Source organism: Anabas testudineus, chromosome 18, assembly GCF_900324465.2.
Source record: "Anabas testudineus chromosome 18, fAnaTes1.2, whole genome shotgun sequence".
NCBI classification, from domain to species: domain Eukaryota; kingdom Metazoa; phylum Chordata; class Actinopteri; order Anabantiformes; family Anabantidae; genus Anabas; species Anabas testudineus.
In genome coordinates this window covers 21,492,445-21,520,224 of record NC_046627.1, presented here as the reverse complement: position 1 = coordinate 21,520,224, position 27,780 = coordinate 21,492,445, and the positions used below count along the sequence as shown (strand labels likewise).

Below are 27,780 nucleotides of genomic sequence, written 5' to 3'. Positions count from 1 at the left end.
GGTTATGTACTGTAGCGGCAATTTAGTGGTAACTTCAATCTGCTGCCCACAATCTAGAAAAAGTGCAGAATGATTATTTCCTGAATCTGCCACAAAGCTGACTGTGGGTAAGTTTCCTGTTGTCCTCATCTAGTTTTAGACACCCACTTAGTTTCCACACCGATAGATGTGATAATGTAACGATCATATTTTAAGTTGCATTAGGAAACACAATTTCAGATCTGATACTTTCTAACCAAAACCAATAAGACAATGAAGAAATCTTTGATAAAATCAACATGAGACTAAAGTCTGCCTGTAGGATTGTAGTTGAAGTAAAAAGGGCTAAGAAATAAATTTACCATCTTATACAGTTTTACACGAGAGAGGTGTGTCGGAAAAATGAAAACAGAAAAATAAAATGTAACCTATTTATTCAATATTTAAATTTTTATTTTTTCAAATCTCTAGAACTGCCTTTTTTCACCTAGGAAACATTGTTAAAATTAGGAGCATCCTGTCCCAAAGTAATGCTGAAAAACTAGTCCATGCATTTGTCACTTCCAGACCGGACTATTGTAATTCCTTATTAATAGGATGTCCCAATAACTCATTAAAAAGCCTCCAGTTAATCCAAAATGCTGCAGCCAGAGTTCTGACTGGAATTAGCAAGAGAGATCATATTTCTCCAACGTTAGCTTCTCTCCATTGGCTCCCTGTTAAATCCAGAATTGAATTTAAAATTCTTCTCCTCACTTATAAATCCCTTAATAATCAGGCTCCATCTTATCTCAAAGACCTCATAGTTCCTTATCTTCCAAGCAGAACTCTCCGTTCTCAGACTGCAGGTTTACTTGTGGTTCCTAGAGTTTCCAATTGTAGAATGGGAGGCAGAGCCTTTAGCTACCAAGCCCCTCTCCTGTGGAACCAGCTCCCAGTTCAGGTTCAGGAGGCAGACACCCTCTCCACATTTAAGACTTAAAACTTTCCTTTTTTATAAAGCTTATAGTTAGAGATGGATCAGGTGATTCTGAACCATCTCTTAGTCATGCTGCTATAGGTTAGTCTGCTGGGGCAACTCTATTGATAAACTGAGCTCTTCTCTCATTACTCCTGTATCAATGCAAATGCCACCATTGCATGTCATTAACTTTGTGTCTTCTCTCTCCTGTAGTTGTGTTTGTAGCTGTACATCTCCAGAATCCAGTTCATCTGCCCAATGTTCTTGCTGCTTGTTGTTGTCTTTATTGCCTGATGTTCTTTTCTCTCTTCTTTTTCCACTCACCTCAACCGGTCGAGGCAGATGGCCGCCCATTATGTGCCTGGTTCTGCTGGAGGTTTCTTCTTCTAAAGGGAGTTTTTCCTCTCCACTGTTGACCAAAACCTTACACTGTAAAGTGCCTTGAGATAACTTCTGTTGTTAATTGGTGCTATACAAATAAAACTGAATTGAATATTAGGAGATTAAATTCTCAGATGCATTTACTGCAAAATGCTGAGATAAGAATTATCTGAACTACACTGCTGAAATGTTACTGACCAGTATTCTTCCATATAAGAACCTCCTTTATGGAAGAATACTTGTGATCCACTTAGTATAGTGTAATTTCACATGCTCTTGTGTTGCATTTTTACAGGTTAATGGAGAGATAAAGAAGCAATTTATTGAAATGAATTATGAATTTTTCCTTTTTCATGATGCCATTTAAATCTTAATAATTAACACTATTGTGAATGTGTAAATGTTTTTTCTGCTTCAGGATTATCAATTATAGCACAATCAGACATTAAACCAACTGAAGGAAACTGACTGAATAGAAGTACATATAACTGAAACTACTGCATATTACATGAGAATATTTTTAATGATACAGTTTCTATCCATCTCTACCAGTACCTATACAGGCTATGTAGGTTTTCACTTGTCTGTCCATTTGCTTTATCTCAGAAGCATTTGGTGTCACTCACATCTTTGTTGCCCAGACTGTTAATACATTTAATGTTATACTGGCATAAACACTATATTAATTTTTCCTCCAGGTTGACTAAAAATAGAAGCACACATATTAGAATATAGGTCCACCATTTTATCCTCCAGGACAGGACACTCATTTGAGGGCAATGATGTCCACATATTGGGCAGGGGACTAGTAGTTTGAGTGAGGGGTTATAGATGTGCAAATAACCACCCCCGTCACTGAACAGAGGTGGAGGCCTTAGACACAACCTGTCTTCTATTTATCATGCGGCTCTTTCATCAACCACCAGAAAGATCAGGTCCAATTCACACATCCACCCGGTGTGAACCTGGAGGATAAATTTGTGCCTCTAACCAACTAGCCTCAGACTGAAGAAGCTTCTTGATGAGTAGTGAGTTTGCTGCCCAAAAATCATTTAGATTTACTTTTTTCACATCTTATCTCTTTCTGTGTCTTCATACCATAATATTTTAAACTCATTTTAGTCCCAACCTGAAACTCAGTATTACATCTAACAAACACTATCAATTCATTTCAACGTGATTCAGAATTACATCATCTATTCTGAAAATATCATTGATAAAAGCACTAAAAACATACTGTGGTTTAATTTGCTGTACCACTGTCTCTTTCATTTGTATAATGAATTATTTTTTCTTTTACAAAGTGATTAAAATGCAAGACTCCCTGGTTAATATAATTATTATTATAATTATTACAAATGCTTACTAGATTTATCCTAGCAGTGTTATTTCACAGTCCATGTCAGTAATTACTGAACAAACAGTTGTCTGACTCACATATGCACTTTAACAAATAATATTTATTGGTTGGGAAATGTGGTCAGATTATATTCTTTCAAATACTTGTATGCAAATCTCTTGTAAGTTGATATCAAGACAAACAAGTAAAATAGATTTTCAAAACCTTAAGTAAAAAAACAAAAACATAGTGAGCACATCAGTCTTCTCACCAGAAACTGTGTGTTTTAGATAAATACATTTCTTTCCAATAAAAACTAAAACAGTGCACTTCTCCAGTGTGTTTGACTTCAGTAAATTAAGCTGACCTAGTTTTTGTTTTTTCACACATTTAGGCTCCACAATTAACAAAAGTCAATTCACATTAGAGGCTAATACTGTTGTTGCAGATATCTGGGGATATACAAACCAGTGCTGTATATGCACACAAAATATTTCAGCATTTTAGAGTTAGACAAGAAAAGAGGAGTCTTCCATTGTTTTCAGGCACTGACAAATACCAGTCTGGCAGTGTAGGCCAGGTCAGCGACATAAAGCAGGAGGTTGAGGGCAGTGAGCACTGCCACAGCGATCAGGTTTGATGAGTAATAGCTTCCACCATGGTATCGTTTATCAAACTGGAACACAGGCCAGATGATGGTAGCGGTCAAGTACATGATGACTGCCAGGAGACCATATGCTGACAGGAACTTGGAGAAGGGGATGGGGAGACAGCCGGTGCACTCCCCCACACACAGCACCACAACAGCCATGGAGAGGATGAAGCAGATGCAGTACACCGCCATGCACCACTTGAGTGCTGCATGCTGGTTATAGGAAACGGGTTCGCTGACCAGGATGAAGATCACACAGGCCACAAAGGTCTGGCACACTTTCAACAGGCCCGGAGCTGTAGCCATGTAACCAGCCACTTCTCCCGGCCTCGCTTTGGTCAGGCTCACCTCCCCCAAGTAGGCCACCGTTGCCAGGCAGGAGAAGACTGTGGAGGCAATGCGATAGTCACGAGTCTCACCTGAGACATGCTGGTTCTTGAGGAAAAACAGTGGAAAGATGACAGAGGCGGAGAAGCAGAGGAGGGCAGCGTAGCAGGCGATAGTGATGGGGAAATTGGTCCAGGACACTGGGGCTCTAGCCTGAAGGCCGAACAGCTCCACAAGCAGGACCAACAGGGTGCAGGCAAAGCTAAACGCCCAGCAGAAGATGCACCAGTCTGCCATGCCTCCACTGGGCAACGAGGCCCCATGTGCGGCAACGCTGAACGCCACGCAGGTGAACACTAGGGCAGCTACACGCACCCATAGCACCTGGGATGTGGGGACCACGATCAGTGGCATGATGGGATGTCAGAGTGAGTCAGGAACTGCAAGCGGCTTCAAAAGTCCAGCGAGGTTTCAGCAGGGTCTTTAATACTGGATGTGATTTCCTGTGTGGACCACTTGCCACATACTCAGTTAATGCGTGTGTCACATATACTGCAAAAGAAAAAAAGATAGAGAAGAGAGTTATAAAACAAAATAAAATGCTATAACCTTAACTTAACCTGATAGCCTCAAATAAACGAATGCAGTGAACAGAACGTGCTCAATTTCTGTCAAATGATGATTTCTCAGTGTGATGGTGACGTCTGTGGCTGACATGTCTGCGCTCAAACTGAAGTTGTGTTTTAGTAAAGACTGAGCAATCTGGGGTTAATATTGCTTGGCTGCTCAATCTGCGATTCTGTGCAGTGTAGGTAAACGGGAAGTGGATGTTTGCTTGCTCAAACTTGACTGGGAGTGAAGGAGATGGAAAGTCCCTCAGTGTAAAACGCAAGGGGAAGTACATGTAGAGACCTTCAGGGTGTGCTCAACAGCTGGATGTTCCTCTAGTGTCCTCTAGTGGTCGAACAGCAGTTATTTCATAATTAGCCAGTGGGATGAGACTCTTCAGCCTTTTCTGAGACTCACACCTTCCAAATTTAAATGGAGTATGTTTTTGCAGGAGATATTTATGCCTAGAACTGCTTATTATATTTACTTATACTAAGTAAATAGTAATGAATAAGATATATTGATATGATGAAACGGAAACCGTCCCTGCATGAGGTTATTTTCACAAAGACTGCGCAGCACTAGTGAAGCACAGACACGGTGACTGAGTGCACAATCATTTCCTGTCCTCAATACAGGTCGTGGTTTATTCTCTAATTCTCCTTCTTGCACAAATTTAATGAATTTAACAGGGGGAGGTGGTGGTGGTGGTCGCTTTTCTAACACATGTTAACAAATATGAATGATTTAATGGAAAATAAAGTGGGTGCATTTTAATCACACTTCTGGTGTTGGTGTATTGCAGCATGTCCTGCTTTAAAGGTGAGATTATGAATAAAGTTAACATGCATGCATCCTTTATTCTGCAGATAAAAACGGGGGAAAATTGCAAACTTCATCAGCCATTAGCAACATTTGCTGCAGGGAGTGATGAGACCCACGCACAGGAAGCAGCTCTGAAGAGCTAATGGAGGCCCTGCAGGAACCCACACTAACAGCATTAACCAAATGATGATCTGGATGACTTTGACATTAACTCAAACACTCCTGTTCAACAGCTTCAACCTAGAGTTTCTGCTGAACTCTATTAGTTTACACACACACACACACACACACACACACACACACACACACACTGACACTCAAGCTTCACACAGCTGCACTCGTGGTGGATGTGTTGGTTAAAGTCGAGGTTAAATGATGATGTTGGCCAGATGTGTGGCGCATGTGGCTTCGTGCTCTTGCTCTCTGCTGACGAGAAACCAGACTTTGGTTTGTTGTTTTTTTTTTTTTTTTTTGGTTAGATGTGCATACCATGCATACCAAAGTGCTGATTCCTAGAAACAATCATCTCTGCTACTGTATCAGACCGGACGTGCCTTCAAAGTTCACTTTACTTCATATTATTAGTGAAGAATGATGAAAAAAGGAAGTGAAAAAGCTTCTAAGACTAACGAGGCCCTGAAATGTTGCATCTGTCTCAAGGATGTGAGCATTAAAAAAAAGTTCCTAGGAATGAAACCTTCGGACATATATTTACTTTTATGGTCATTTTGTGTGAAACACAGCTCTAGGTGTGGCGCATTAAATCTGCGATAACGAGGTTTCCCGTTACACATCGCGGACATACCGCGCCCTGGGCCGTGCCATCGCGATCGGTTCCAAACATAGGCAACAAGAAAAGGCAAACTGCAGACTTCTGTGAGAGACAAATGTAAGTCTGAAGTGTGATCTTACCGATTGTGAGGCTCGCAGTCAGCTTTCGTGGTTTTGTTATAAGCCTAAAGTTCCCGTAGCAGCGTGCGTACTCGGAGACGCATCCTCCCTTTCATCCAGCAGCTCGGCGCAGCTCTCTGCCTCCCCACGCCCCGCCGCTGGCTATATTTGGTAAAGAGCTCAACCTCTCCAGGCCCCGCTGTGAGGTCATCTTAAAGTGTTACATATGACGTCAGCTAAGAAAACTAACTGGTCTGCTCCACAGGTCGTGTCCAGTGTCCAGCGGTGCTGGTATGTTGCATGAGAGAGGGAGTGAGAGCTGGGGTAAAGATCTGTGAATCTAGTGACCACATGCACCCATCGAGCAGGAAATGACTGCGATTGATCAGTATGTTAGTAGTGCATTATTAGGACGCGTCTCTGTGGCTGAATATCACGACATCACACCATAACATTTACATTTAGTGACATAAACAAGTGACATATTTTACCACAGTGAACCACAGTCGGTGTAAAGTTTCTCTCTCGCCCCATGTCGGCGGGGATACAGATCTCTACACAATAATCTAAATTAACTAAAAACAAATGCAGTTTATCTTATGGCAAATAAACTAAAGAGCTTTCCTCCAGCTCACTTCAGAGTCTCCCACACCCCTTAAAGCCAACTCTGGCTGAGTGTCATAACCATATTGTGTGACTTAAACCAACTGACTGCACAAGTGATGATTAGTTGCTTAACATAAAATAATATATTTGCAGGTCATGATTCAGTAAGTAAACAAAAACATGCAGAAGCACCACATGGGGTTTTCTGCAGCACAGCATCTCTCTGGATATTTACACAGAGCACAGCTTTGTAGATACTTTTAGATCCAGTTTCACACGTTGGGTTGTTGTAACATCGTTTCATTTTGTTGCACTCACTACACATCACGTTGGCTCAGTCACAGCTGATGACAGTGAGAAGTGCTCCATGACATCTTCTCCCTCTGCAGTAACACCGTGTGGCCACACGGGGGGCGCTGTTCCGCTCTGGACGTGTGAGGTCCGCTCGGCAGCCAGTCAACACTGAAGGATAACAACACAGTAGAGAGCATTAGGGTAAGAACTGCCACCGAGCCAGGACATAAACACGCACAGGAGGACTGGAAGTGCAGCTGGGTGTCTCGCCAAACCACAGCAAAAGGAAGCAAGTCCACATTCACCCCTGGGCTTTGAAAGGAGACCCGAGGTGGAGCCTTACTGGAACCGTATTCACCTAGCTAGCTAGCTAACTAGCAGGCTAACATGCAGCTTTTGCTTTGAATTTGCACGAAAACAGGACTCCGGGGTGTTTGGAGCTGGGATTTGAATGGGCGGACACCGCTTCGACCTCTTTCACATCTCCTCCCAAGCAGCTCGACCCATGCTGGGCGCTCATCCTGCAGACATAGCCGGTTAGCTAGCCTCCTTCAAAGGAGCGACTCGTGGCGGAGCGGAGAGGCGAAGACGCAGCGCTTTCGGCCGGGGAGAGAACCACGCCATGCCGTGGATGGACGTCGGCCCATCCGTAGAGCTAGCGTCAGCAAGCTAACACTAGCTGGATAGAGCAGGCCACTTTAGATGGCAATCACTGTTTTAGTTAGCTTATCAGACAAGTGAAACTCAACATCGAGAAGCACCTTTAGCTCATATTCTGCACAGTGCTTTCATTTTAGGAAGCTGGCTAATCCAGAGCAACCTGCTAATTAGCTAGCTAGCTGGCTTGATGGCGAATAACCTTAATGTAAAGCCAAACTTGTGCTGGCTGTTGTTTACAGTGTAGTAGCATTTACATTTCCTCCAGTTACAGATAGTTTACTAGGTAGAAGTGAAGGTTGCGGAGACATTGGCTTTTATTTGGCAGACAGTGGTGTTTTTTCTGTGGATGGAGCAGTTTGCATTAGCGACCTACAGATACAGATCACATTTAAAATCACTTTGCATATGACTGGGAAAACAGCCACACTAAAATAGTACTTAGCGTGTGTGGGATTATTTAGGTTGGCACAGCTCTTTAAACCCACACATGTAAACAAGTCTGTGTCTGTGTGTAAGCCTTTGGGTAGTAGCATTATTTCACAGCAAGCTTCACTACATATAATTCAAGGAAACACTGTGCTGACACCTGGACATCAGGTATGCATATTGAAGCAGCTACATTGGACTTTGATCTTCAATTCATCCGATTATTTAGACAGACTCTGAAAGGCAGGGCTGTTGTTGACCTCCTGCGGCACAGCGAGACATATCAGCCACTCATTCATGATTGATGAATTTTGAGGAAGCAGACTGTCCTTTATGCATTTTCCACTACAGCTCAACCACTGCATCAAGCCACCAACAGTGCATTTCTTTTTAACCACTATTGTAGCCCAGTAAAGAGGACACTAAGAAGATCAGTCAGATTTGAATGTTAGATTTAGCAGCACTTTCTTTTATAATCCTACTGACACCCAACTGGAACCACTTGGGTGGACGGGAACATGAAGATCACGCTGTCTGATCTGAAACAGCTTCCCAGTGGCTTGAATTTCTGATCAAAGCACAGCAGAGAGCTCCATTGTGTGGACTGAACACTGAAGAGGAAAAAGACGATGATGATGGTGTTGGTGATGATGATGAAAGAGGCCTAGTGACAGTTGTGATTCAGCACCACAAAGAGGAGGAGTGTCACAAGGCTGCAGACATGAGTCTACGCCAGCCCACCTCCACACTGGACAGGTACGAGCCACACGTCCCAATACACTCAGACAGTTTCAGTTTCTGTGCTTAATCGTAAAACCTTGCTTACAAAGGCAGAACTCTCAGATCGGTGTGTTGATATGATTTTTATCTGATTGTGATCCAGTCTGGGTGCTGGAAAAACCAGTCACTCAAGCTGTTTACTGGCAGGTGATAAAACTGTGTGAAGCATATTGCATAACAAAGTCTTACTCAAAACCAATTTTAGGTAAAATATCTTTTCCAGTGTCTGTTCGTTGCCTGAATGTCATCTCATGTTGACTGTTCACCTATTGTGTCTGTAGTGCAGTTCATTACCACATTGACCACGTAGACCCTCACTGTGACTCCGTGATCCTTTGTCTGATGCCTCTTTGTCTTGATTATGTGTCTTTCCTGTTTCTCCTGCTGTCAACTTTTTTCCCCTCTGTGTGTTCTTGTGCATGTGCACATTAACTTCCCACTGCTGTGTCTGTGTGTGTCATGTGACGGCAGGGCGGCCAATCAGAAAAACGCCAACCTGTTCAGGTAGGACAGCTGTGCAGTGAGAGCTTATGTCAGGGTCTGGGGTTAATGACACCTATGAGCCAAAAGAAATGGATACCAAAAAAAAATAAAAATTGTGATTAAACTGTGTTGCAACAATTCAGATTCATCTTTATAAACAAGAAGCACCACTGAACTAACTTTACCTCCTACTTCAGTTCATTCTTTAGCCTGAACAATAAGTTACAACTGTCCTCAAAGTAGGACTGAATATGAATCATGAAGAGTTTCCCCAGATATTAGTGAACCACTACATATCATTGAATATTCTGTGTGTTGTTCCTTTAAGCCAACCAGTCATTTGACCTCTGGAATAATACCAAATGGCTTCAGTGCTTATGCTGTCTGTTCTTGCATCATACATGCTCAAATAGATTTGCTTTCAGAAGCCATGGCTGCTTCTAGTGAGTGTAAAGAGCACAGGGATGATTCAGTCAGTCGCTCTGTGTCCATGTGCCTAGAGATTGGTCTGTATTCTGAATGTCTTTTCTCTCTCTCTGTCTCCTTTCCCTGTTTTTCCTGCTTAACTGTCATGCTTCACTTGCAGCCCTTTTGCCGCTTGGTGAGTTTCTACGTTGACCACTTTCTTGTTGCTTCATATGCTGTTTATATACTACATACATCTTCTCCCCACATCTGACCTGTTGCCTTTCTTGAATCAGCTTCTCCTGACTCCCACCTCCACCTATCTTACTGCATTGCATCCTGTTGTCAGTTTTATTTCTTACTTCTTGGTCCTTTTCCATCACTTTTAATCCATGTTTCCTTCAAGTATCGTCCATCTCTGTATTTGTTCCCTTTTGTTGCCCCCTTTTAATACTTCAACCAACCAGAGCGTTTTCTCAGTCAACCTGTTAAGTGAAGTCTTATTCTAAAGTCTCTCCTATCCTTCAAACCCAGGCTGAGCAGTCTGACTATCGGGGACTCGGAGCGGAAATCTCCTGCCCCACAACAGAGGGAGCTGACACCTGACGTCGCTGTTGAGAGTACGGGTAAATGTGATGGTTTTGTGATCAATTTTAATAGAATTTAAAATCCCCCAGTCACCCTTTACATCCTCCTGTCCTCATCTCCCAGGTCCTGGTCTTGTCCAGCGATGCGTAGTCGTGCAGAAGGACCAACGAGGCTTCGGCTTCACAGTGTGTGGAGAGAGAATCAAGCTAGTGCAGAATGTCCGACCAGGTGAGACACAGTCTTAGTGTTATTATTGTATCCTGTTGTTTTACACCGATGACTTTAAAACTTTCTTCCTCTTTACAGGTGGAGCAGCAGTCAAGGCGGGGGTCCAAGAAGGAGACCGCATCATAAAGGTTTTTACTACTTTGTGTAACAGATGCTGAATGTGAGTTACTTGCTGTTTTTATTGTTGCTGAATGAGGTTTTTTTGTCATGTTCTTCTTCTCTCACAGGTTAATGGCTCCCTGGTGTCCTCCATGTCCCACCAGGAAGTGGTAAAACTAATCAAATGTGAGTTTGAGTTTGAAGTGTCACTCCTGTCCTGATTTGATTTAATATATTTGGTTTGTTGCTGTATTTATATTTTACCTTGTCCCACGTCTCTCTGTCTCGTAGCTGGACCGTATGTCGCCATGACGCTACAAGGCCCGCCCCCCTCATCCTCCTCATTGCCATTAGAGCCCCTCCCTACTGACCTCACATCCAATCAGAAAATGTCTGTGGGTGGGGACATCCCACCTCCTCCACCTCCACCCCTGCCTTCTGGATTGAGTAGTACCACTTCACAAAGAATCACTGGACCCAAACCACTACAGGTACAATAATATTGATATTACCTGGCTGGCGTAGGTATATGTTTTAGAGATATTGCACATAATTTCATATACAGCATCAAATTGACAGTTGTTGTGGTTGTTTTGTTCTTTTAGGACCCAGAAGTACAGAAACATGCCTCTGAGATACTCAGGAAAATGCTGGAGCAGGAAGAGGCTGAACTACAGGTTTGTGTTCAGATGAGTTATCGGACTCTTCTTGCTTCTGGTTTGTCTTGTGTCTGACTGTGTTATTGTACCATGATTCCTTCATAATCAATGACAATCAAGTTTTGTAGTTAAATTCTACTGTTGATAACAGGACCTGATGGAGGAGCGGTTGAGAAATCCGTCAGCGTCACTGGAGGAGCGCATTGAAAGTGCCAAGAGGAGGGCTCACCAAGTCAGGGTCAAGATTCAGCAAGATCTGGTGAGGAGACAGACTTTTTACCTTATGTAGCTTCTGTTTTTACAGAGAACTCCACTTTATATTTAACATTTAGTTTTACTGGCATACAGCAGGTGTCTGTTTCACTGCCCAAAATTGTCTTAAAAAACAATGAATCCACATTTAATCATGACATTATATGTAATAGAAGCCTTTATTCAGCCCACAGTGGGGAAATTTCCACGTTACAGCAGCAGAGAATGTGCATTGTACTGCAACAATCTTAAATGGAAAAAAAATTACAATTCCAATTGCACCATGGGTAATTTGAATTGCACACTTGTATGTTCTTGTTAAAGCCTTTGCTAAGAATTTGCTGATGTTGCTTTTCCAGGAGGGAACGCGATCAGAACCAGTCACAAACTACGTCATGGCAGGAGAAGGTTTGTTTCTCAGTTACCTGTTTAATTCAGCACCACAGAGCTTTTGTTGTGCACTGCACTGTGATTAGATCTGTCAGTGGCATTAGTAAACTCACTTTATCACAATAGTTTAAAATTGGTTTTCTCTTATGGAATACAAGGTCTTAGATTACCGACCTCTGAGGCCACCTGCCCTAAAAAAATAATACATTTAATATTAATTTATTTAATATAAAAGATTTTGTACAAGTGGCTCTGAACTGCTCTGTGCTTTGGCAGGTCGACTATCAGTGGACTCAAGCGAAGGAGACATGGAGGTAGGCTGTGCTGTCTTGTGTTGTCATGAACTGGTGCGATTGTATGCGTGTGTTTCTTTGTATGTGATGGTCCCACTCATCACGCCCCCCCACTCGTCCTCCCTCCCTCGCTCCTCCTCACCAGGCCTATGAGAGTCCCCACTCCTCCCCCTCACCCTCCTTCAGGACAGCTCTACACAGACGCCAGGGCTCCGACACACAAACCCTGCCTGAATCGGTGAGATGGACACGTGCACATGCACAATTTTATATATATGATGCCACCTGCAGTGTGAAAAAGCACAGTTACTGTGTCCTGCTGTAAACAGAGGACATGGTCAATCAGTGTTTTATTGTTTAATGTGTCATTATTATTTCATGTCAAAGTAACCAAATCAAATGTAAATAAACTTTATTAATTATTTACTTAAATAGGAAATCAGCAAAATGTCAACACACTGGCTGAATCATATTCTGCATATTTCTGAAACTCCAGGACAAACATTATTTGACTATTCAGAGATGTTGCTCTGTTCTCTCCTCTTCATCTGTTCCTCTACATTTGTCACTCATCGCCATGTCTAAAATATATGTGACTGAAAAGATTTTGATCACAGCCTTTGCCTCATTAATTTCACACCATCCTCTGTAGTAAAATAGTAGATGTGCTTGGACCTGCTGTCACTGTTCTCTGACCAAATGGTTTCCACTTCATGAAATGTGCCTGTTTTTGTGCTCACAGGGCGGAAAGGCTCAGATCATTGGCCCTGAGGAAGAGGATGAAGAATATGATGGCTATGCATTTAATGAGGTGAGAAGGGCCTTTCAGACTTAAATCGATCCACACTGATGTGATTTTCAGTCTTTCTTTTGCTGACAAAATGTTTTCATCCTTTTCCTGCACTGTAGCTCTTTCCACCTTTTTACCTTGCACGACAATTTTTGCTGTTGAACTGATGCAGTTTTATCATAGATGATAGATTTTTTTCATTAGGTTAAAGATGATACGTTCTTATGTTTCTGAGATAATATATAACAGGGACATTTTCCCTGTCAATGTATTTCATAAACTCAGAAGAATCACTGTATTAACAAATAACAAAACTCAGTTTTAGCTGAAGCTGCCGACACAGTCTCCCAGATTTTCGTCCCTTTCTCGATGCCTCATGGGGGCAACTAGCGTTTTGCAAACTTTCTACCTGTTTTTGGCTGCAGCACAAAAGCTGCCTGATAACACACAACACCAGAGCCTCAGTCTAAGCCACACCTCCTCTCAATCAAGCAATTAGATCACCTGGTAATTATTCTACAGAATGGATATTGAGTTTGCTGTTGGAACAATGCTCATGAGAAAGTATTTTATCAGAACACAGACGTGTCTGATAATTAAGCTGCACAGTTGGTAATATTTTTCTCTGACTTTGTCTCAGATGGACGGTCCGTTCCAGGACATTGAATTATTAAAGTCACGGCCTGCTCACATGATGGTGTTCATGCGATATGTCTTCACCCAGCTTCTGGACCCCAACCCTCTGGTCTGTCTATGTCATATTCTAAGTTACAAAAGTAATTAGATAAGGAGCTTGAATTGCTCTCCTGTATTTTCAATCAACTATATCAACTATTATACTTGTTATTCTACAATTATTTGATAATTGTTTTATTGTTGTACCTTAATGCTGAGCTTAGCATCAGTATTGATTTACAGCTTTGCAGTATGTATATCTGGATTATGTGTGTGTGTCTACTACAGCTGTTCTACCTGTCAGTGGAGGCTTACCTGGGCTCCACTACTAAAGATGCACGCACACTTGCCCCTCAGATCTGCTCTCATTTCCTGGACCCGGATGCTGTACGTACCAACCTATCTCAGTAGTCTTACTCTCTTATTTCTCTGTGTATTCACCATATTTTCAAAAAGTTATGTTTGAATTCCAACAACCACATTATTAGTTTGAACTAATTTAAGAGCAGATTGCAGCCCACCCTGTCCATGAGTCAGTGGTCAGAACGCTGACATTTACTGTCTAAACACAAAGATTTCAGGTGCATCTGAGTTGTCATCAACTGTGATTTGATTTGTCAGTAGATTCAATAGGTCAATCAGATTTTTAAGAGCACCCTCTACTGGACCACAGGGGAAACTACATCACAGAGCCTGTTGAATTTAGAAACTGTACATTTTTAATTTAGACACATCTTAACAGTTTAAATATTGAAAGACAACACTGAAATTAATATTTATTTTCAATTTTGTTTGTTTCACTTGTAGCCCTTGAAAATCAAAGTGCGAGAGGCGTATCTCACAGACATAGGTAAGAGATGTCTTTTGACTACTAAAGTCTTCTTGACTTACTACCTTCCATGATTATTTTTAACTTTCAGTTAATCATCATTACGTCATCAGTTATTAACATAATTGGTAACTGAGGTCTTCATTTTTACAAGAGTCATTCAGCTCGATGTATTTTGTTTATGTAACTATAAACTGTGGCTGCACAGTTGATTTGAGAAGTCTGTATTCACTGACTTAATGTTTGTCCCTGTCCCTCATCTTCTCAGAAAGTAGACTTCATGCCCAGGAGGACATCAGAGGACCTTTATCTGAGCTGCAGCAACAAGTGCTGCCAGACATCCAAGACCAGATACAAGACTATAGGTACATAACGTCTGTTTAGTGTTAATTATTAATACTGGGAGTTGTTCAGTGGACGTTAGTGTTGTCTGAACGTCTGTTTAGGAAAAAATTATGACCATACAAGAAAAATTAACCTGTTAGAGTTGTGTTTTTGTAGGAACAAGCAGATGATGGGTCTTGGCTGTCTTTTTGGAGAAGGAGACCTGCGGCACATCGATGGAGACCCAGTGAAGGAGAAACAGGTTGTGGACAAACAGGCCACCGCCCTTTGGGAGATACTGTAAGTGTGTGACTCACTTGATCACCTGTTTCCAAAAACTATAAAATTGTACCAACTTTAGATTCATGGTAAATGCTCATTTTCTGGACAAGTTGACTCACCTTTATGCAAATGATGTCCAAATAAACAACCTTGTGAATTATTTGCATATTTTTACTCTTTTATCTAAAAAAGAACCAAATGGATTAAAGGGTTTAATTCCACCTGTTAACAACTAATGTTTAGCTTAACACATGGCTCTTACACACAGACACTTTTGAACCAGACATACCTGGCGACAGTGTCGACAGTGGTTGTTAGGGGCTCAATAAAACAGTTGTTACAAAGCAACAGAAGAAGCTCATAACAAAGGTCATCACCATTTCTGAAAACCACATGACATTTACGCCTTTGACTTTATACACACAGAAGATGATTGGCATCACATGACTGTGGCTTTGCGTTTTGTTTCTCAGACCAGTGGCTGCACCTGAATGGACTGGATTTACCTTAAGGGAATTAAACTGGATACTTCTTTGACCTGTTATTTGTTGTGCAGGGTGTTAACAACATTTCTATGTCTCTTTTTTTGTTCCTGCTTCAGATCAAAGCACGAAGAGGACAGAAGGTAAAGAAAGCATTTTGTCTTTAACACTGCGATTGTGATTTAACACCTGCACTATTGTTTGGTACTACTTACACTTCACTTTTTTCTTTATTTGTTTCCCTGTATTTCCTTTTTTGATTATTTTCTCTTCATATTTTACCCCCGCCATCTTTGTCCCATCTCTCTGTCTCTCTTTATCTCCACCTCTTTTGCTTCTCCTCCTCAGTTCTCCTCTGGCATCAGCGGTGCTCCTGTATCTGCGTCACTCTGGTATCAAGCTAAGAGACTCCAAGGTCTTCCCTGGTCTGAGCACAGAGAAGGAGAAGTGGCTCACCTTTTTAAAGACGAAAAAGGTAAGATTGATGAGTTGATTGAGATGTCCTCCACTGGCCAAACCTAATGAAAGCTGTTTGAGTTATTATCTAGGTAATTTTACCTCATACTATGTTGAATTTATTCTTGATGAAACCATGCTTACATATAAATTGTTTTTGCTGTGCATAAGGAAACATGCAGTCCTGCATCATCCACTCAAGCTGAGGAACTGTTCAGTAATTTTCCTAATAACTAGATATATGACAGGAAAATGAATTAGTTGAAGGAAAAAATACATATCTGTAAACCAACCTCACACATTGGAGAGAGGAATACATCTACTCCATGTGTCCAAGTACTTTTGTATGTGATTGATCATCCTGTAGAAACTCCAGATCCTCTTCCTGTACATGCAGTTTGATTTCTGGCACTATTTTAAAAGTCTTAGCTCTCTCCTGCTGGGTCTGATCAGGTGAGCAAGTCACAGAAGCTTAGCCGGTCTTTTCTCCTCTGCTTCTGAGAGAGCAGGGCTGATATAAACAAGCTCTAGAGATACTACTGGTGGAGAACACATTTTAAATACATAACTAATGATATTCAGCTGCAACACACAGTCAGTGTTAAGGCTCAGTTGGCAAGAAGTAAAAAACAAATCTGCTTTTGTGTGTTTTTGTTGTTAAATTGCTCTTTCTTTTTAGTTTCAGCATAAACTGATGTTGTTAAAATGAAATTATTTGGGTAAACAAATGTGTTGTTATAGCTAATAAAGAAATGAATAGAAGTCAGTATAGAAGAAAAAAATACATCATATATGCTTTTATTCTATGATATTGTTCCTCTCTTGACAGCTGAGTGGTATGAAGAAAGAGAAAGATGGGGAGGATAAAAAGAGAAATCCCATCCTGAAGTACATCGGCAAACCCCGGACCACGTCTCAGTCCAGTAAATACACACATACAGACACAACCTGCACACCAGATAAGAAGCACACTTACACACACATATATTGTATTTGTCTGGATTTTGTTTCTGTCCTTCTCCTTTTGATTTTTCACAGGTTTATTAAGTTACTGAATGCTCATTTTTCTGTTTTCATTTTCTTTTTGATTCACTTTGCTTTCGTAGCATTCCATGTCCCGTTGTCACCCACCGAAGGTATTTATTTTTTTACCATTGCTCTTCTGTTCTTAGTCTTATGTTAACTTTAGTTTTTTAACAAACATATGAGTTATTCTTGCAATGTATGTGGTTTTATTATCGTTTACACTGTAGTTAAACGGGGTGAGACTTTTATCAGACTACAGTTAAATAGTATGTAATATGTCTGTGTGCAGTGCGTTCTGGCAACGTGAGAAACATTATTCAGCAGTTTGAGAACCACACAGAGCCGACAGGAGAGGAGGGAGGTGATGCTGCTGACCCTCAGAGGCTCTCCTCCAGCAGCCTGGGAGATGAAATGGAGAGGTAGCTGTGAAGTGCTCCTTAAACTATAGTTTATATTTCACATTGGCTTGAAAGTCTGGGTACTGATTTAGTAAGATGCTGTTTATTTTCTTCAGCCCCACGGTCTCAGTCCGATTGGCACGCAGCGAGTCACTGAAGGCTCAGGGAGAAGGACGGCGACGGGGGGCCGCCTCAGGGACAGAGTCTGTCCCTCGTTCTCGTAGTGATGTGGACATGGAGGACTGTGGAGAGGAGAGGGAGGGGCCAGGCCTCAGACTGCTGCAGCACAGTACCTCATCTTCTGCATCTAGCAGCTCTGCACGGTAAAGTTTTTAAATGATTGGAGATATTCTTCATGCAGGGATCATTTGTCATCACCTATATGAACTTTTAGGAGTATAGACTTTGCCTTTCACAGATAATCAGATTCTTCTGTGATAGCCCTAGAAGTGTAGGTTTTCATCTCATGCCATCTCTCTCCACTCTTTTTTAAACTCAGGTCTCTAGAGAACCCTACACCCCCATACACCCCTCGATCTAGACGCAGGTAAGTTCCCATGTTGTCCCCTGTGTTAGGTGAACACAGAAGATGTTTTCTGTTACGTTAAAGCTTTGTCAGTGTAAAATATATAAAACAGAGCTGGGTCTAAGTGTAGAATCCTGACTTCACAACAGTTTTTTTTCCATTACCACATACCACGGTGTATAATTTTTTTTGCTGCTCTCGTTTCACAGCTTCACATGTATTTGGAACAATGCTCTCTACACGTGTTTACTTGTGTGTGTTTGTGTGTGACTATGTAGGAGTGTGGACTCCCCATTAGCTCTGCTACCAGATGCCGCGCCACTGGAGGAGGAGGTATCTGAACGTCTGAATTGGAAAGACACCGTGCCTCCTCACCTCCTCTCCACACTCAGCCAGAGGGAGATGGACAGACAGGCTGTCATATATGGTACGAACATTTAAATATTATTTAACCTCACAGAACTTACAGTTTTGAGAACTTTTAAAATAACGTTTTACATTTGCTCCTCTCTGCTTATGATCTTCAGAGCTATTCACAACCGAGGTGTCCCACTTACGAACCTTGAGGGTCCTAGACCAGGTGTTCTTCCAGAAGATGAGATCAGTGTTAAACTCAGATGAGCTGGCCTGCATATTTCCTAACCTACCACAGGTCTATGAACTCCACGGTCAGTCTGCATATCTGTGACAGTGGACGTGTGTGTGTCAGCTTTTTAAATATAGTACACATTTTGTTATGTCACAGCCTTATTCCAAAATGGATTAAATTCATTATTTTCCTCCATTTCCAAGACGTTGTTTAAAATGTTCAGAAATTTATTAAAAATGAACAAATTACATAAGACTTCACAGCTTTTCCCATGACACTCAGAATTGAGCTCTGATGTATCTTGTTTCCACTGATCATTGTTGAGATGTATCTATAGTGGAGTCCACCTTTGGGAAATTCAGTAGAGTGGACATGATTTGGAAAAACATACACCTGTTTATATAAGGTACCATAGTTAACAGTGTACGTCAGAGCACAAACCAAGACATGAAGTCCAAGGAAATTGTCTGCAGACCTCTTGTACAGGATTTATCGAGGCACAGATCTGGGGAAGGGTAAAGAAACATTTCTGCAGCATTAAAGGTCTGAAGGAGCACAGTGACCTTCATCATCTGTAAATTGAAGAAGTCTGGAATCACCAGGACTCTTCCTAGAGCGACAGAGAGAGAAATGCCTTAGTCTGGGAGGTGACCAAGAACCCAATGGTCACTTTGAAAGACCTCCAGTGTATCTCTGTGGAGAGAGGTGAACCGTCCAGAAGAACAACCATCTCTGCAGCACTCCACCAATCAGGCCTGTAGGACAGAGTAGCCAGATGGACAAAACTCCTCAGTACAAGTTTGCCAAAAGGCCTTTCAGATGAAAATTAACTCAGAAACTGTCGACAACCTTTGGTTAACAATCCTCTAGCTTGTCTATAGGCAGGTCCCACGGGGTAGAAATGTTGTGGCTAATTGGTAAATTAGTTTTTTGTTTTGTTTTGTTTTGTTTTGTTTTTTAATTCAAGTCTGCAATTTTGAGCAGCATAGAAATCAATCAGAAAATGACTCAATTTATCTGGAGCATCAAAATGTAACAAATGTGGTTCTAATGTGACTGAACACACAGTTTTCTGGGTGTGGAAGAATATGATCTTGTTCACACATATGCTGTCAAGAACACTTTTTAAGATGGACATTAACAGGCCATGTCTCAAAATGAAGGACAACAATAGATTACTATTAACCACTAACCCTGACATGAAAACCATATTCTTATTATTATTATTATATCTGTGTTTATTCATTTGAGAATTAAGTACCATAAAACACATATTTGGTCTGATTTACATGAACGCCCATGTGAGATTGATTTTTGATTTTTTTTTTTCTTGTGATTCTCTGCAGCAAGTCTGTGTGAAGCAATGAAGAAGCAAAGAGAAACTCCTGTTGTGCAGGACATCGGTGACGTTATGCTGGCCAGGGTGAGTTTATTAATCAATTTTACCCTCCGTCATATTACTTCCATTTCCACGACCTTGTGTTTTTGTAATGTGATTGTCTAGTTTGTTCAGTAAGTCAACATTTGGGTGTATGGGTCAGTTTGAAGGTGCAGCTGGAGATGAGTTTCAGGAGCAAGCGGCCCAGCTGTGCAGCCAGCAGACTCAGGCTCTGGAGCTCATTAAAAACAAAAAACGTAAAGATCCACGCTTTGCACATATCATCCAGGTATAGACACACACACACACACACACACACACACACAAACTTGACTTGTTTTTTTTTGTTTGTATTTCGGGTCATACATAGGTATACATAGGTGCCACTGTATGTCCATACTGGACATACAGTGGCAAGGAAAAGTATGTGAAGTCTCGATTAAACTAATTTAATGGGTTAAATTGTATGTCACTGTAAGAGTTTTTCCACATACAATGTGCCTAAAGTAATAATCCAAAAAACTTTCTGATCTTGTATGTCTTTGTTGAGAACTACCTTAAAAACCTTGTAGTACCTCAGAGCTACGTTGACTGGTAAAAAAATGTTTTGACTTTGCTCCACACTAGAGGAATACGCTTATGTGAGCCAATCCCTCTACAAAAGGAGCTTTCAGAGGCTCTCCCTTAAAGAACTGTAGATCTTAATTAACATAAAGCTGGAAAGGGTTACAAAGTGATGTCAAAGACTTTCCCAGTCTACGGTTAGACAATGTACAAATGGAGACATTTTGGGACTGTGGCTACTCTACCAAGAAGTGGGTGGTCAGTCAAAATGACCCAAAAGGCACAACAAAGAGTCATTAATGAGGTAAAGAAACAACCCCGAGATATAACAGTAGGTAAAACAGTGAACTAGCATGGTGTCTATGGCAGGACACAACAAAGGAAACTGCTGCTTACTAAAAAGAGCATTGCTGCACATCTGAAGTTTGCCAAAGAGCACATTGACACTCCACAGCAGTATGGGCAAAATGTTTTGTGGACCGATGAAACTAACACTGAACTATTTGCAAAGAACACACAGCACTAGATCTGGTGTAAACACTCATATCCCATTTTATGACAAATGAATGCAGAAAACCATACCAAACGTTCACATACTTTTTCTTGCTACTGTAGCTTCTCTTTCAGTGGGTTCTTCCTAATTATTTTCAACATTGTACAACAGTAGTTGTAGTGGCACTAATAGGGCTATTGACCTTCCTGCACAAGAGAACTGATCATTAGGAAGGTAAGAAGTGTTACTATTTAACTCTTGACAAACACAGTCTATGAACTGAAAACCATTCCAAGTGGAGCCTAGAGGGCGCCAAAGATAAATACAGCTACTTCAGACAATGTAAAATAAAAGAATTAAATATAAAATATATTCTGGGTTATTTAACACATTTCTGTTGACTACATAGTTCCATGTTTGTTCTGTCATAATTTCAACATTTTGTACAATGTTGATAATAATAAAATTAAAGAGAAACCCCTGGTAGTTTATGGTAACTTATCTATCTGGAAGTAATCGTCGAGGTTGAAGATGATGTGAAAAGGTTGTATGCCTGTTGTATCCATCTTTGTCTTGGGGGTGTGTCATCAGACATGTTCTTTACGCACTGATGTTTCTGATCCTTGTTCAGGACTGCGAGGCCAGTCCTCACTGTCGGAGGCTGCAGCTCAAAGACATGCTGGTGTCAGAGATGCAGCGACTCACTAAGTATCCTCTGCTGTTGGACAACATCATTAAGCACACAGAGGGTGAGGAATCAAGAGATACAGAGCATATGAACCCCCAACAAATGAAAAGATTTTTAAGAATGATGTCATTGTTTATCTTCAGCTGGTTCGCCAGACCTCCCCTCACTCCAGCGTGCCCAGGCTTGCTGTCGGGGGATATTACAGGCTGTCAACGAGGTCGTAAGGGAAACAGAACACCGGCAAAGTCTCAGCCAGTACCAGCGCCGGCTGGATCCTGCCCCTCAGTTTAAGGTGATCATGTTTTTATCTTCCTCCTTTCTTATTTGTATTAAAATGAAACAATGCATGTAACCTAACTTTGTTTTTGTTTTACTTACAGGCTCTTGACCTCACCACAAAGACAATGATTCATGAAGGTCCTCTCATCTGGAAACTTAGCAGAGATAAACAGATAGGTCAGTCTTTGGGTCTTTCTCACACATGCAGTCATGAGTTTGGTTTCAGACCCTGTACTCACATTTCTCTGTATTCCTCCTCTAGAGATCCAAGCGCTTCTGCTGTCAGACTGCCTCGTCCTTCTTCAGAGGGGCCCAGATGACCGACTACAGCTGCGATACCCATCTCGCTGGCTGGGTGGAGGGAGCGGAGACAGCAAAACTTCCTTTAGTCCTCTTGTGAAGCTGGACTCACTGCTGGTCCGCTCAGTAGCTACAGGTACACCAGCAGTGTCTCTTGTTTTAACCTCATTTGTCTGTTTCCTAGGGAGAGTGTTTTATTCTCTGCTAGGGGATAATGTATGGCATCACTTTGTGTTCTTTTTAGTTTCCCTGATCAAATATCCAAATGTTGTGGTTTCTCCTCAGACAACAAAGCCCTGTACATCATCAGCACCATGGAGAGGCAGATCTACGAGCTGGTGGCTGGGACATTATCAGAGAAGAACACGTAAGCTTTTTCATCGTAGGAACAACTGTTCTGCATTGCTCTACATTTGGAAGATGTGTTGACTTTGCATATCTTTTTTACAGATGGAAAGATTTTCTTGAAAAGGCCATTGCATCAGCTGGGGCTTCGTCACCACTGACCAATCATGGATCTACGCCCATATCGTGAGTAAATCTGATGTTTCTTAGTAATAAATGAAAGGATGTGACACATTTAGCTCACGAGACGATACACGATGGGTTCATGAATATGAGATGAGACATTATTTTTTAACAATCTTCAATGACGGAATATATCAAATGCAGTTAAAAGCAACATCATGAAATTGGCTTCTCTCCTGTATGAGTTCATGAGTCTCTTCAGACCTTATAACTGTGTATGAACCATGAATGACCTTCTAACTGAAGTTGATAAAGAGCTCAGACCTGGTTACAACCACACAGCCCACTGTAGTCAGTGTTTTCTGGCAGCAGTTGAAATCTTTGGTCAGTAACTGCAGTTAAGTGAGCCCTATGCCTGTTTGCATGGTCAAAGCAGCCGCAACTGTAGTGATCTTGTTTCAACACTGAGAGGAGCTGTTGCTCTCACTGATGGCTTTGCATTGTGTTAGTGTCTGTCACTATTTATTGTACCCAAAATGCTGCTATACCCCTGATACCTGTATTCATTTTTCAACCTAGAAGAAGTTTGAAGGAAAGTCATTAAAGTCATAAACTGAGTGATGTCCTGTTTATGCTTAGTGTATTTGTATTTGTGTTTATTTTCCATAGCTCCCCAAGTTTACGCAGTGCATCCTCTGTCTCAACTCCAGGTAAAGATCACATCAACAGTATGCAGCATGTCTGTGGAAGAAATAGAGCTTTTTCACCTAGCAGTAATTATGAAGATTTGTTTATTTTCCAATTGTTTGAAATCTTTCAGACAACTCGCTGACAGAGCAGTCAGACCCCACAGAGGCTCATTCCTCCAACAATATTGTGCTATGTGAAGAAACGCATACAGACGAGTCGGAAGCTTACAACTGTGATGAAAACCAAGTAGCTGGAGTGGCAGAAGCTGCTTTACAAGACGGTGAGAAAGGAGCAGAAACTGCTGCAAACTTCTAGTTTCTTGTATAGATAATCCGTTCAGTCTCATTTATTTCTATTTTCATACTTCTACAGTGGAAACACTACGGCAGCTCATATTACAAGACCTGCAAGAGGACGGATGGAGCCACGATTCAGACGACACACCCACCAACGAGACGGTTAATGAAAGGAGCTCGTCCGCAGAAAGACAGAGGCCAGAGTCTTTGGAGACTGTCCTCAGTTTATGCACCAATGAGTGGGAGTCTGAACCTGAACATATTCCACCATCAGATGCTGAAAAACGCAATATTCAGGTTGTAAGGAAAGGTAACAAATCAAACAGTTTTGTTTTTTTATGTTCTTCTTCAGTTCCTCAGCATGGTTTGCAGTATGCTCTGAGTTCATTCAGTTATCAGACAACATTACGCTGTAATTTTCAACCAAATATGAAATTCAAAGCAACAGCTAACTCGAATTAATTAATTAATGTGGTTTTGATTGAACTGAAAGTGGATTCAGCTGACTGCTCTCTATAATCTGGGTTAATGGGTGCCTTCCCTTGCATGTTTTCTCCACACAGTTCATTTATTTTGATTCTCACACACTTTATTTTCTTTTTTGTTTTGTCTGCTTGACATTCACTTCACGATGACACACCGATCCTGCACTGGCTACTTCACTACTTTCCCTCACTGCTGCACACTCTGCTTTCACTCATAAACACCTCCACACACGGTTTTCTTTGCCACACGTCTTTCTTCTATGCATAGCTGTGGTTGCGGGTCCTTCTTCTTCTTCTTCTGTCCCTGATGGCATCACCGATGATGTCACCCTCCCCTCAGACCAATCATCCAAGCCAAGAGGCGAGGCCACCACGCAGGGTAATGATGACCGAATTGGTCAAGTTGTGTAGTTTTGTGAGACAAGCACAGACTTTTATTTGCATGTGTTGTTTATATTGGTTAGATATCAATAGATGATAATAGATAGATGTAGTTTATAATCTCTTGTGCTGAATGCAGCCCTGAGATCACTCACCAACACTTTGCTTTCATAAAAATATTTCTGTGTATTAGGGAACACGTTCTACTTGGTAATGCCAGTAGAGCAAGGAGAGAGTGTCACTGACGACTTCAACGACCCACCTACCCCCACCACCACTCACTTCCCTCCCCCTCTGGAGGAAGCGATGTCACCACAGACGCAGGAGGAAACACCAGTCTGCAGTACAGAGCCCAACCAATTAGACGCTATGCAACTGGAACAGGAAGAAGAAATGGGCCAACCGCCGACTGGAAACAAGAGTCACATGATCAAAAACGTGGATGAGATTTTCCACACAATTGAGGGGCTGACGAGCAAGTTGCGTCGGTTAAAGGTGAGTTTATGTTAGTGTAGCAACAAGGTGGCCACTCTTGTCTAGACTGGGCAGATGATCTGTGGGGGTCCATTAACTCCCCACTCACCCTCAGGCTCAAACAGTTTTCTTGTCATTTAGTCAGTGAAAATCAAAAGTTTATAACTTGTATTAGGCTATTTCTCATTTCTTTTATTCAACTAAGAAACACACAGAAACAATGAAATGTGCATCAACTACAGTTATCATCACTCTGGACGGTTGTTGTTCCTTATGAAAATTTGCTTATCACCTTGCAACAGCCAACACAATTATGTTAATGTTATATTCTGCTGTTAAATGAGGCTTTCTTTGTACCCACACCCATTTGCAGGAAATAGAGAAGGCGCATCACAAGCTTTTGGAAACCCTCACAGAGTCCTCTGTTAATCAGGAGTCAGACGATCATCAGTGTCGCTCGGCAACCGTCTCCAGAACTCCATCTCTGGATCGCGGCTCAGGAGACGGTAAGCTGAGTCTGAATTTATCACACAATGGTTTCTGTTGCAGTAATTCTTTTGAATACTAAGTAATGTAGTTTTTCTCTGTACCCATCCAGGCAAAGAAGGAGGTCCAGCAGAACCCAAGATTCAGTCGACAGGATTCTGATATCACTCTAGAGTGATTTAGGCCACTTGCTCTTGATCGTTGCCGTAAGGACACAACCACAAATGGGCACCTTAGCCCCACCTCCCCTCACCCCTCACCCCTCGTTCCTGCATGCACCAACCACTGGAGCAGAACCCAAGAAGGGCCGCAATTGTTTTTCTTTTTCTCTTTTCCTGGGATACCAGGAAGCTGGTCGGACTCACCAGCACAAGCTCTGACTTTCACTAGAGCACGAGGAAGTTCAGCGCAAGGAAGGAGGAGGAAGAAATACATGAAGGAACAAAAAAGGCAGAAGACAAGTTGACTAGTACAGGAAGAAAAGGACAAGTTGGAAGAACTGAAAGTGGGAAAATGCTATATATTTGGAAAACGACTTGTATGTCTTGAAGCTGGTTGAAGGAACGCAGCAGAAAAGTGTTGAAATGTTAACATAAGATAAAACCTGAGGGACCCAATACCCCAGCACTTTACTCACCACCCTCTGTCGTGTCCATCCTCTACAGTGGACAGATCAGGAACTGAAGTCGCATCAGGCTCCATATGGGGGTTGACACTTGAGCCAAGACGGGCACCAGGGGTCCCTCTCCCTCCCCACCCCCTTCACTGGTTGCTTTACACTGAGTTCGCCTGCCACCTTGGCCGAAGGACTGTGTCTGTATAAATCAGGTTATTTGCACTGGGTAAGGAAACCAATATCGCACACACAAGCATCGTCTCACCGCATCATTCATCTCAGACATTCGTATCCCCGCTCTGAGGGGATGTTGTCATATCTTTAAGCCTTCTTTTAAGCTACGTGATGGTTCTCCATCGGTGCAACATATTGATCACCACACGTTTATGTATATTTCTAATTGTTCTGGAAACACTACTGCGCTGTCGACTACTGAAATGCTGGCAGGTGTTATTTTCAGCGGCACTTCAGAGGCGTACAGGGATCTCAGTGATTCAAATAACAAGCTCAGCGGATTTCCATTGTGTAAAGTCGTGCAAATTTGGGAGATTTAGGAGATTTGGAGCTTGATTTAAGACTTGCAATGTCAACAAAGTGTAAGAAAACAGGGCAACTACAGATTCAAACCTTGAAACTTGAATTTTGAGTGAAAACCTGTTTTGCTACTCGATGAAATTACCGCCAAATATCGATGTCGACATTGCAGATCTATGCTCCAAAATATGACTGTGTGTCCTTTAGCCCCCTCCAGTATATTGTGTGTGTGTGTGTGTAAATACCGCGGTAAATACTGTGAACCAGCATCTTCTCCCTTCCTCCCATCCAATGGTCGTGCACAGATAGATGTTGACATCCCTCTAGACCACATGCAAAGCCATTTAAGGACTGGTTTCTTGTTTCACGTAGCATTCAAATGAAAACAACACAGCAACAACTGCACAGAACAACTTGTATTTATTGAGAAAAGATTTGTAAAGTTTTAATTTTCAAGACTAAGGTATATGCACATGCTTCATGTCAAAAAATAACAATTGTTCTTTGATCGCAACACATTCAGATTAAGCAAAACATCATTTGAAGAAACAGATTTGACAACATTTTGGGAAGTAAGTTTATATGTTTTCTTGTCTAATAATTAGGAAGATCAACACCACTCTCATATCTGTACAGAAGATATGAGGCTACAGCCAGCAGCTGCTTAGCTTAGCTTAGCTTAGCTTAGCATAAAGACTCGATGGTAGTAAGCAGTTAGCCTGACTTTTAAGCTCACTGAATTACACGTTAGGTCTTGTTTTATGTTTTTTTTTTTTTTTTTTTTTTGTGCGTGAACTAGACAAACAAGATGTTATATGTTAATTAATAATCTTAATTGATGCTCATAGGTGGATTCTGTGTCTGGACAGAACCAGGCTAGCTGTTTACATCCGTTTGTGCTAAGCTAAGCTAATCGACTGCCGGTGTCAGCTCTGTACTTAGCGTAGAGACATGAGAGCGGTGTTGATCTCTCATCTGCCATGCAACATGACTGAAGGGTTGAACTATTCCTTTAACTTTTGTTGGCGCATGTGTCAAATTATTGTTCTTGACATTGAGAAACGTTTTGTTCGCCTTCATTGACGCATGTGTAACCAGCAGAGATGCTCAAGCCAAGTGTTTTTTTTTTCTTTCTTTACTTTAA

At 41.6% G+C, this 27,780-nt stretch overlaps 2 protein-coding genes across 6 annotated transcripts; one reads left to right on the top strand and one right to left on the bottom strand.

Moving 5' to 3' along the window:
* Positions 1 to 2,761: 2,761 nt before the first annotated feature.
* On the bottom strand, positions 2,762 to 6,132 carry LOC113157862 (myeloid-associated differentiation marker homolog). Its single transcript, XM_026353503.1, has 2 exons — positions 5,986 to 6,132; positions 2,762 to 4,191 (listed from the first exon to the last, which is right to left on the bottom strand). The coding sequence occupies exon 2, from the start codon at positions 4,051 to 4,053 to the stop codon at positions 3,202 to 3,204; it is 852 nt and encodes a 283-aa protein (XP_026209288.1). The 5' UTR covers positions 4,054 to 4,191; positions 5,986 to 6,132; the 3' UTR covers positions 2,762 to 3,201.
* An 896-nt stretch (positions 6,133 to 7,028) lies between these two features.
* Positions 7,029 to 27,433, top strand: arhgef11 (Rho guanine nucleotide exchange factor (GEF) 11). Of its 5 annotated transcripts, none has more exons than XM_026352666.1 (41): positions 7,030 to 8,706; positions 10,153 to 10,244; positions 10,330 to 10,434; positions 10,513 to 10,562; positions 10,662 to 10,719; positions 10,825 to 11,024; positions 11,139 to 11,210; positions 11,344 to 11,451; positions 11,804 to 11,852; positions 12,111 to 12,148; positions 12,273 to 12,365; positions 12,870 to 12,938; positions 13,558 to 13,662; positions 13,881 to 13,979; positions 14,400 to 14,442; positions 14,690 to 14,786; positions 14,923 to 15,045; positions 15,629 to 15,652; positions 15,858 to 15,984; positions 16,795 to 16,888; positions 17,072 to 17,101; positions 17,281 to 17,410; positions 17,506 to 17,712; positions 17,889 to 17,936; positions 18,194 to 18,342; positions 18,443 to 18,583; positions 19,851 to 19,927; positions 20,046 to 20,171; positions 21,571 to 21,688; positions 21,771 to 21,919; positions 22,008 to 22,083; positions 22,169 to 22,342; positions 22,492 to 22,573; positions 22,657 to 22,737; positions 23,344 to 23,384; positions 23,495 to 23,644; positions 23,737 to 23,970; positions 24,414 to 24,524; positions 24,720 to 25,021; positions 25,374 to 25,506; positions 25,599 to 27,433. In XM_026352666.1, the coding sequence occupies exons 1-41, from the start codon at positions 8,672 to 8,674 to the stop codon at positions 25,646 to 25,648; spliced, it is 4,290 nt and encodes a 1,429-aa protein (XP_026208451.1). In that variant the 5' UTR covers positions 7,030 to 8,671; the 3' UTR covers positions 25,649 to 27,433. The 5 variants fall into 5 exon arrangements, with proteins under 5 accessions (XP_026208449.1, XP_026208448.1, XP_026208451.1 ...); XM_026352667.1 differs by having other exon boundaries at positions 7,031 to 8,706; positions 10,153 to 10,238; XM_026352664.1 differs by having other exon boundaries at positions 7,029 to 8,706; positions 10,153 to 10,238; positions 16,795 to 17,101.
* The last annotated feature ends 347 nt before the right edge of the window (positions 27,434 to 27,780 follow it).